Here is a 10,501-nt window from a genome sequence, read left to right on the forward strand (position 1 = left end):
GTGTGATGTAGAAACTTGAAGTCAACAGTGCACATCCACTGAGAATGGACTTCACAGTGAAGTAGGAGACATCTTGTGTGTGAAGAGAAGCTCAGCTAATGTGTGTGTATATATCCATTTACTGAGACAGCTGTAACACATGAACACTAAGTAGAAATGGACAGCTAAATATCAGCTGACTGTATATCAATGATTTATCCACAACTTCTAATAATGCCTAAAAGGTTCAATATATAGCTAGAAGTAATTGATTTAAGGTTAACTTTGTTAGCTGAATGTATTAAAAGTTGTGAAAGACCAAAAGTAGTGGATAAGATACTGTAGATTGCTTATAGACCCCCTATACGAATAGTCAGCTTGGAACAATACTGTGTGTCGGATATCTTTTTTCCACAAAAAATAAATAAATAAATAAATAAATAGAAATCCTTAAAAAGTAATCTACTCCTTTTACTTCATTAAAACTTGCAGAATCTCTGAACAGTTGTTGATTTCTAAAGTTTTCCTGCTGGACACAAGATGTCTCCTACTTCACTGTAAAGTCCATTCTCAGTGGATGTGCACTGGTGGCTTCAAGTTTCTACATCACACTGTACAAGTTGATTAACTGACCATTGGACTTGACTTCCAACTTATTTGTTGATGTCAAAACAAAATCCTTGCTTGGTAAGGGCCCCCGCCTTAAATCAGCTTCAATTGAGCACAGAGAAACTTTCCACTTTTAGTAGATGAATGTGAAAACATCATTCTAGTGTCAAACTGCACAGACATCATTCAAACAGCACACTGTAGGAACCAGAAGAAACACTGATGTTTGACTGGAGGAGGGCTTTAAGTTAAGAATAAACAGTTGAAATAGACAGCTAAAAGCCATTGAAAAATATAAAAGTAATGGGGAAATAGCTAAATATTCCGTTTCTAACACTTTAAGTGGTATGCACAAATGCAAACTTATCTAAACTGCCAAGTTTCAGTTCAAAATCGAGTCAAATGAACACTGTTTCAACGTGGTGTTGATGTAACGGTACTTTAGTTCATCAGACAGGGTTAGAGAAAAGGGTTGGGAACCACAACATGACCCATCCTTCATTGGATTAGTCAGACATGTTAGCTAACAGCAAACCAAACATTCCGGCATGTTAACCCACTGCCATCCAACAACACAATGCATCAACATCACCCACACATAGACATAAACCTCCCACAGAAAACGCTCCAGAAAATATCCCACAATGCAAATACAACAAATGCACAAACCCCTTAAGCACAAGGCAAACAAAAACTACATCTGCATCCATTAGTGCCAACCACTGCATATGTGATCAAGCTCATAAACCATTAGTCTAAAGTCCACATAGAGTCTGAGGAATTATGTTACTTTTCTCCTCCCATACCCAGCTTTAAAAATCTTTTCAGAAAATGCAAAAACATTATCAAAAAGCCCCATTCTCATCCAATTTGAATCAGGAACTTTTTAAATAATTCATTAAAGGTTTTTGCAGTCAACTCTTTAATGAATTATTTATATAAAAATGTTATTTATATCTTTTATATAAGAGACTTAAACAGGCAGATAAAGGGACAGAGCTGTATTTTGGGGCTGCAGTAAAGCAGCAGTACACCAGCATATGTTCATTAATGTAAAGTCTGAATCTCTCACACACACTTTCTCTGCACGTGCGCCGACCTCACACATCCGCTACTGTGTGTGTGTGTGTGTGTGTGTGTGTGTGTGTGTATTCCCCGGGCTACTCGGCAGCGCTGCATTGATACCCTGTATTAAGCGGTCAAATCATATTCTGCAGACACTCTGCTTCTCTGGGCCTCCTTCCTCCCGTTGACTCACTGACAGCCGTTATGTAATTACTGCACTCAGGCCAAAAAGGAAAAAAACCCGGACAAAAACATGCACAGAGACGTCTTATTTCCTCCTGTCTTCTCCTCCTTGTGTCCATCCCTCCCCACCACCACCACCACCATCCCGCTGAAGCCTCGATGACACGGGGCTCTCCGCGCATGCTGGGGCCACATACGCGTGTGCGGAATCACTAAGCAGCCCCCCCTCATCTCATTCCCTATGTGCTGTCGGTCTCTGTCTTGTTAATTCTCAGCCTGCGCCGGTTGTGACACCGGCGGGGAAGTACTTGATGCATACGGATTGGCTATTTGACACATTGCGGATCTCTCCATGGTGCTGAAGGGGGGAGGGAGGGAGCACGGGAGGGGGTGAGGGGGGATCTTTTTTAGTTTCCTTCAGGAGAGGCGCTGCAGCAAGTAAAGAGGCGAACCAGGACTGACGCGGATCTCCTCTCCATGTGTTTGAAAAAAGGCGAGAAAGTCACTGCAGCATCGCGCCCACAGTGGGAACAACTTACCATGTTGACTTCAGACACCATGTCAATGCTGGCGATGTCTATGCTCATGCCGACATCCACAGGGGCGCCTATGGAAAATATGACAGCAGAGTATTGGCAAGCATTACAGCAGTCCGGTGAACATCACATACATGGGCACAGCGGACAGTGTGTGTGTGTGTGGGGGGGGGGTTACCTCCAAAATCGGGCCGCAGACGGATGTCATAGCCCTTTAGCAGCTTGTCCACGGTGGCTTTCACGTATGACATGTTGCTGGGCTCGTTGGCACTGAGGACAGAACATTTCAAATCAGGAAATGAGCAAATCTCGCAGGGCCTGTGTAAAAAAGACAGGACACATGATGATATTCTCACCTTTGCGCCCCGCAGACCACAGTGGCCAGCAGGGACAAGCAGCAGACCCCCCAGCACCCGCGGTCCAGAGTGCTCCACATCGCTAAACTCTGATCCCGCCGACGACTTTGACACAAGATCTCAGGGATGCAACTTAGGCTGCAAAATTATTCCGAGAGCAACGCATGCGCGTCGTTTTACCAACATCCAAGCGTCAGCGGCGAGGTGCAGGCAAATTTAGATGAAAATGTAGAGAAGAAAAGCCCACACAGCCTATAGGTGCGGAGGATTCACCTGAAGAGTGGAGGCTGGCGCATGAAGCGGTACATACAGTGCTCCCGGCACTTGAGATGTCAGTACACAGACCCCCCCTCCCCTCCGGCAGCCCTCTCGGCTTATTCCTTAACAGTGTCCGGAGCAGATCTGCGTCAAAGCTCGTCTCCCCGCTGCTGCCGCTCGATCTGAAGACGTTAAATAATGAGCAGTGAGCGCGCGGCTCTCCGGTCACCTTAGAGAGAGAGAGAGAGAGTCATGCAACACTAGCACATCCCGAGGAGCCGCTGCGCATTTTCGGGGCTCCGCCAGGCAGCGGGACCTCGTTGAGCTGGCGTCACGGGCTGCACACCGGCTTAATTAATTGTTTCAAATCCCAGAAAATGCATTAGAGAACGCAACTGATGGGAGGGGAGATAAGACACGCTGTATGGGAGCTGAAATGGCTTCTGCTCCGACTGCAGGGCGTGAAGGGAATAAAGAAGTGTTCTGCATTCAACCCGTCAAAACACATGAGTTACAGAGTTAGCTGTCAGGATTGTTATTGTTGTCATGATGGCACTCTGATAATGTTTATTTTCACAGTGTTTGGTAATCACAATTCGATGAATGAAATAAAATGATTCCTCACTCCCGAAACATCTCTATACTACGGAGCCCTTTTGGAAATCCCTGAAGGACCAATGCAGTTCTTCCAGCCCTTCGGCACAATAAAGTACACTTCCAGCAGACACAACACAACAAAATGCCCTCTAAGGTGCTAATTCTAACCTTGATTTAGCTGTTTTACTATAAATGCATCACAACTTTCTGCCACTGGCTCCCTTTTCATTTATTCGCCCCTGCCCCTGAAACAGCCTGAGTCCGCCACTGGCTATACCCACTACCCTCCTTGATTGAAAGAGACATTGGATGGTAGGAGGATACAATAGGCACTGGCTCTTTCAGTCACATGATAACAGGTGGTTGTATATGGTTGGAGGTGGTAACCTAGTCTCACATGCAAGTGTCCTCCTTGATCTTTCTCCAATCGTCCACTGACTGCAGGCAACTGACCTTTGACCTTTTCCCAGTGGTTGCTTTGACAGGTTCTGGTCTGGTGTTCACAGGCAACTGATTAATAATAAACACTGTAGGGGTGTTCTTACATGGCAGAATGAACCTGTTAGGGGGCTGTGCATGCAGTGCACTTGTGCTGTTGCGCCCCCATTGATTTCCCCACACACACACCTGTCCTTTGTGTGGCAATTTCCTTATGCACAGAGACCCATAAACCACCCAGGAACACTATCTGCTCCCAGGTATTCTGTGCTGTGATAACTCAGATTTTAATTTGAATAAACACATCTTTGTTCCTTTAGTGAAGAATTCTAGACACATAAATTCAGACAGATGGTTGAAAATAAAATATTTGAAAGATCAGTGGTACTAATAGGAACATTAAGTGTCAATTTTAGAACTAGATCTATAAGATCCAGTCCTTGCTTTCATGTAGGTCTGGTCACAGTGCTGGTGTTTGGTTTAGCTCACCTGTTCTCCTTCCCTAGTGTTCCCCAGTGGAGTGCTTTTGCAGCTCTGCTCAGAACGAATGACTGAGTGAAGCTGAGCAGCAGTAGCCTGGTTAGCTAGTGGCTGTTGGGAGGCTTGATGGCAGCAGTTTCCCATAAGACAGCTGGCTTTTTTGGAAGCTGTCTAGGACACTTTCTCTGATGGTGGAATGAAACAAACTCTCAATCACCGCAATGATGCTGTAAAGAGGTCAGTCTGTTTAGAGAATATCCCGGCTGCTAAAGTAAAAAATTTGATTATGATAGAAGAGTTTTTTTTTGTGGATTAGCAGTGTTTGTAAAGACATCTGTTGATTTAAAGATTAGAAACCTTGAACAATATCTGTCATATCTTCTACTGGATGAATATGCTTGTGGCCATGGTCCTTTGAGGTATGAAGCACTTTTCAAGCAAGGAGGGAACATACTTCTAGCCTACAGTATGCTGTAGTGCAAAAACCTGTATGAATTGACTTCATTTTACCTGTAAATAAGGTTCCATTCAATTAATCTCTGGGTACATTTGCACAATGCTGACATTATACTAGGGGGAATGCAAAGCTGTGGTGAGGTATATACGTCCAGAGGGGGTTTCTGAATCTCTGATGAGTGTGAAACAGTTCCCCAGTGCGTACAAAAGGTACTGTTAGAATCCTGCGCCATGCCTTAAGAGTCAAGCTGTTAATGAAAGTATAGTACCCGTGATGTTTCAGCTGGGTGCAAATTAGTGCATGCACTAGACTGCTAATGCAAACATGCACATATGATGGCTACAGGTAGTTAAATGACTGAGAATAAAGGACTTGTTGTACTCTACAAACAATTCTCCATGACAATATCAGTGAGAATCAGTCGTTGATCTAACCCATCACAGACCTGACCCTAAAGGCATCAGAAGTTGTTAATTTATGTGTATTTAGGGTATTTACTAGATTGGAAATGACATTGTAAAAAAAATGTCTGATCCTACTATTGAAATTGCTTCTGACACAGCATATATTGCTGCATGCGATGTCACGCCACTTATTAGCGAACAAAACAACCACAGAAAGACAGAAAATGACCACAAAGAGTGTAATTATTTATTTTTTTCTGTGACATACATACATTTTATTAATAGATGGCATCCTGTGAGGATTGTGCATTGCATATTTTAGTATAACATGCCCCCCTCTCCCCTCCTATTCAGTCCTCCATATCACTGCGAAGCACCCAGGGGCGTCACCCACATGAGCAGATAACACCAGCTGCTGCTCCTCCTGTGCTCCTGCCCCCCCTCTACTCCTCCTTCTGCTCCTACTTTCCCCTCCATCTGCCTCCTCTCCTCCTGCTCCTCCCTCTGTCTACGAACGCTGTGTGAAAGTGTGCCTGAGAACTCCCTGCTCCCGACACTGGAACTAAAAACATATCACTTGTCAGTAATGCACTTTATTGCATTATTGCTGTTGCACTGCGGAGCGAGTTGTTGAAGGCAGTCTCGCCCAGTGAGCCTGCAGATTACAGTCTTGCCTAAATGCAGGACTAATTCTGATGCAGTTATGTGGCACTTTTTACAAGTTGCAATAATGTAGCTACATGAGAACAAAACAGGAAATCTAAGCCAATAAATCTATAAATTGTGCTATTCGCTTACAGGACTGGATAAACCTGCTATGGGGCCACACACACTGCCACCATTTTGCCCACAGACCGAAGCAGTAACCCAGCACTGGAATGATAAGATATTAAGATTCATTTTATAATCATTCTACAACGCACATTAATGAGGCAAAACTCCCTAGTAGTTGTTTAAATATGGTTATGCAATTAACGGCTTTATAATGACTAATATGAAACAATTTGCCTTAATATGCATGCTAATAATCTACTTAATGGTGAATATGTGTACCTTAAAGCTGCAGTAGGTTTTCTTTTTTTTAATTTGCAAGAATCCACCGGGCCTGAACGAAAACAACCAATCAGAGGCGAGAAAGGTAGTTGATTGTTGAGTCTCATTCCATTATTTCCTACTGTAAGGATATAGTGAAAGTTTCAGAAAAAGGACATAACATTATTTTTATAAAAGTACCTACTGCAGCTTTAAGATACACACATCATCACTTAACACCATTTAGTAGTTAGCATTAGCATGCGTATTAGTAGCATATTGACTATTGTAGCCATAATAAAGCATTTATTAATGCCTTATTCTCCATGAGCATATTCTACAACTACAAGGCCATTAATTATGAGTTTTCTCTCATTAACCTCCTAATCACTGCTTAATGATACTAAGTAAGGAAGTTGTTGTCCATGATTTAAGCTCTTAATATGATTTGCTCAGTATGGGCCTTATAAGGGTGTAGTACACACTTAATAAACATGGTGTATTCCTATGTATCAAAACTACAAGTGTTAATAGTGTCCTAATGACTTTAATTGTTGTCTTTAACTCAGAATCTGTTCTTGTAAAAGTAATAATCATGTTATATATCATATGTTAAATTTAAATTTATTTAAAGCATAACCAAAATAGCTATGTTTATACTTTATATGAATGCGTGTTTGTATTTGCATGTTGTTTTCAACACTCTTGTAAAGAGAACATTCTGCCTTCAGTGTATTAAAACATGCAATTATACAAGGATTCTAAAATCTATGTAATGAAAGTACAAATGAGTTTAATGAACTAATCACAATGTCATGTTCATGAAAAAATGCAGCTGATGTGCCAGGCTCAGTACTTACACAGCACAACGTGATTTATATAAACAGATAAATATATAATGAGATTAAGTCTCAAGTTTATGAGAGATTTGAGAGAAACATCTGGTTACACCACACTGACTGTATCTGACTTCAGTGTCCTAAAATCTGTGAACATATGTTTACTGAAAGCTAACTGTGTTACTAGAACAAAGTGTGAATAAACAAAATTTTTGAGTTTTTAATTTGAACATGTTTTTATTTTTACGTTTCTTTTAACTGTTTTTTACCCTGTATACTGAGAGTTGGGTGCATTAAAAAAAATAAATGTCATCTTACGTGACCATAAACAACTAAAAACACTTTCCTAAGTATTTTTTTTACATGCTATGATTGTATAAATTTTGTCATAAAATTTAGTTTATTTTTTATTTCATTTTTTCTAAAATCATATTTGTATTAATGGGTAAAATTAATTAGGCAGTATAAAAGTTATTTCTAAGGTGGGTGCTCAGGCTGGCCATGCACTTTGACCTAAACCAAACTGCGTGGTATTACACATATACGGTTTTTACTTCTCTAACTGTATCTGTCTGTTCTGATTCTACTTACCTGTTTAAATTCACCTCTGATCAGTTCACACCTGAATCCAAACCCAGTGCTCTATTCCCAGCTTGGTTATAATGCTTTGTCCCATTGGGCTGGGACTACGACCTGGATTTCTCTTGTGATTTGTAGGAACTGTAGACATCCTCTGGGCTGTTAATCTCATGCTAACCCACCATGGCTGTGATCTGTAAAAAGTCATCATGGAATGATGGAGTTTGATTGCAGTTTAGGAGCAAAATCAGGATGCTCATCTTGCCTCAGAGACTCATTATGATCCAGATTCATTCAGAAATCATCTTTAATATTTGGTCAGTGTGTTTGAGGGAAATGTAGTCATGCAAACACGCTGCATGACACACAGGTAGAGGAGGGAAACTACTAAATCATGAAGTCCCCTGATAATAATAATGCACTATGTGAACCAAGTTATGGAACAATATGAACATTTCATGTCATGATTATCCTGACCTTAATAATTGTGATTCACTATATTATTGCCGAAATCATCAAAATAAACTATAATAAACAAATGAACTTTTAGCAAAAAAAAAAAATTTAAAAAATTTAAAAAAATGACACACCTGCATCATGAGCCAATCATCTTGATGCTGTCTTTTTAAATATGATTCCCTCTCTGCCTTCAGTTAATTTGTGCTTCTGCTCATTCACCACCCAGTCTTTGCAGATTCAGCAGTTGGTCCGTTTTGAAATCTGGAAATCTCCCAGAAGTGTTTGCACGGTTGACTACAAATGGTAAATGGACTGTACTTATATAGTGTCTTTCTAGTCTTTCGACCACACACATTCATACACTGATGGCAGTGGCTGCCATGCAAGGTGCCAACTGCTCACCAGAAAGGAAATTAATCATTAATACACACTCATACACCAATTTGGGGTTCAGTATCTTGCTCAAGGACACTTCGACATGCGGCGAGAGGAGCAGGGGATCAAACCAACAACCTTCCAATTAGTGGAAGACCTGCTCTACCTCTGAGCCACAGCATCCAGTGCTGGAAAGATGTGGGACCCCTTAACCATTAGGGTTTTGGAATGACATGTGGGCTCCCCCTTGTGGCAATTAAAAGAAATCAGGAAATCAGTATAGGACTGCACGTTAGCAAGGAAGATTGCCTTTCCAAGTCAAGCATATGAGGACCATCAGTTATCTCAATAATGGAAATTTACCAGGATATACTTATCTGAGAGTTTATCATGATATGTTAAAATATTGTGTATCGTCCCATCATTAGTGTGAACAAGGCTTTAGTGTACAAGCTACATTTGGTGTATTTATCACACCTCATACAAAACACTGCTTTTTGAAGCAATAATCATCCGTGGACACAAATGCAGCAGGCAGACAGGATCAGTTTGACAATTTATTTAAACAAAAGGGACAAAGCTTACTGAGAACAGGCAAACAAATCCTAAACAGAGAGACAAGAAATCTATAATCCAATAAAAAAAACCAGAAAGTCCAAAACACACTGGGAAACTTTTGGGAACGCTTGACATACACACAAAGACAAACTGTCAATAGAACAAAGACACACAAAGACTTCATGCACAGGTGAGGGAAGGATAACAAGACACAGGTATAACTAATCAGGGCGGGACAATAAAAACTGGCGGGAAAACAGACAAAGACAGAAAGTCACGTGAACACACGTGAACAAGGACTCTTTTAACATAAAACAGGAACTAACTAAACTGAAATCCAAATCAATAACAGTAATTAGGATGAAAATAAGAGGATTATTCAGATTTTGCACTACCAGTTTAGGGAAATAAGCTTTGTCGGGTATCACTAATTGTTGTCTGAAAGACAGAAATGTTTTTACTCTATTTATACTCAGTTGTCTTGTCAGGTTTTTTGGATTAAGTCTCCTTAATTTTTTAAATATTAAAGGTAGCCATCAGTTTATTATTCACGCTGATGAGTAAATCATCAAAAGAGCAGCAAAGAGCTGGTGGAGATAAATTATTAATACACTTACTTTAATTCAGACTAGAGCCCAACTGACTGTGGATTCTTGATCGCAATACTGAAATTGAGTTATAAGAGAAATATTATCAATATTTACATTTTGAGAAGTTCAGAAGCAGATGTTTCATTATCATATTTTCTGTTAACAGTAGTAGTTCAATTCAATTCAATTCAATTTTATTTATTTAATTTAGGGGTATATTTATTTCAATAAGACAGAAAGTTTATCTCAGGAACAACATTTTTAAATAGAGGCAAGGTCTTTAGACCGAGACTCCTTATAAGCAATTTACAGAGACGGCAACAGTACCACCAAATGAGGCAAGACGGCTTTGGGACGGTGGGCAAGTGGGAAAACTGCAGCTTTTAAGATGGACGAGAAACCTAGAACAGACGCCTTCGGCTCTAGGGTGGGTGGGCGTCGACGAAGTTTGGGGGTGGAGAGAGAGGGAGAGAGAGAGAGAGAGAAACAGAAAAGAGAGAGAGAACAGAGGGTAACGACAGGAAGGACAAGGAGATAGAGACAAAAAGGTGCACAGCAACAAACAGTAGCAACAACGTACACTAATAGTAGGGGGTGACTGATGATTGAAGAAGGAGAGGAATGGGAGGACGACGACAACAACACAATGGGCGGCGACAGTATGAACAGTTGACTATAGTAAACTAATATATCATAATAATAATAAT

At 40.8% G+C, this 10,501-nt stretch overlaps 1 protein-coding gene across 1 annotated transcript in view; it reads right to left on the reverse strand.

The window, feature by feature from the left end:
- Nucleotides 1-3,154, reverse strand: part of gabrb1 (gamma-aminobutyric acid type A receptor subunit beta1) — a 45,187-nt gene extending 42,033 nt beyond the window's left edge. Inside the window, exons 1-3 of the mRNA XM_035674586.1 lie at nt 2,729-3,154; nt 2,551-2,642; nt 2,376-2,443 (exon numbers count right to left, since the gene is read on the reverse strand). Coding sequence (XP_035530479.1) covers nt 2,376-2,443; nt 2,551-2,642; nt 2,729-2,808 — 240 coding nt within the window. The 5' untranslated portion in view covers nt 2,809-3,154. The remainder of the gene's footprint in view (nt 1-2,375; nt 2,444-2,550; nt 2,643-2,728) is intronic.
- Nucleotides 3,155-10,501: the final 7,347 nt, after the last annotated feature.

Source organism: Morone saxatilis, unplaced genomic scaffold (genome assembly GCF_004916995.1).
Source record: "Morone saxatilis isolate NCDOM2014 unplaced genomic scaffold, NCSU_SB_2.0 Contig3, whole genome shotgun sequence".
Classification (NCBI taxonomy): Eukaryota; Metazoa; Chordata; class Actinopteri; family Moronidae; genus Morone; species Morone saxatilis.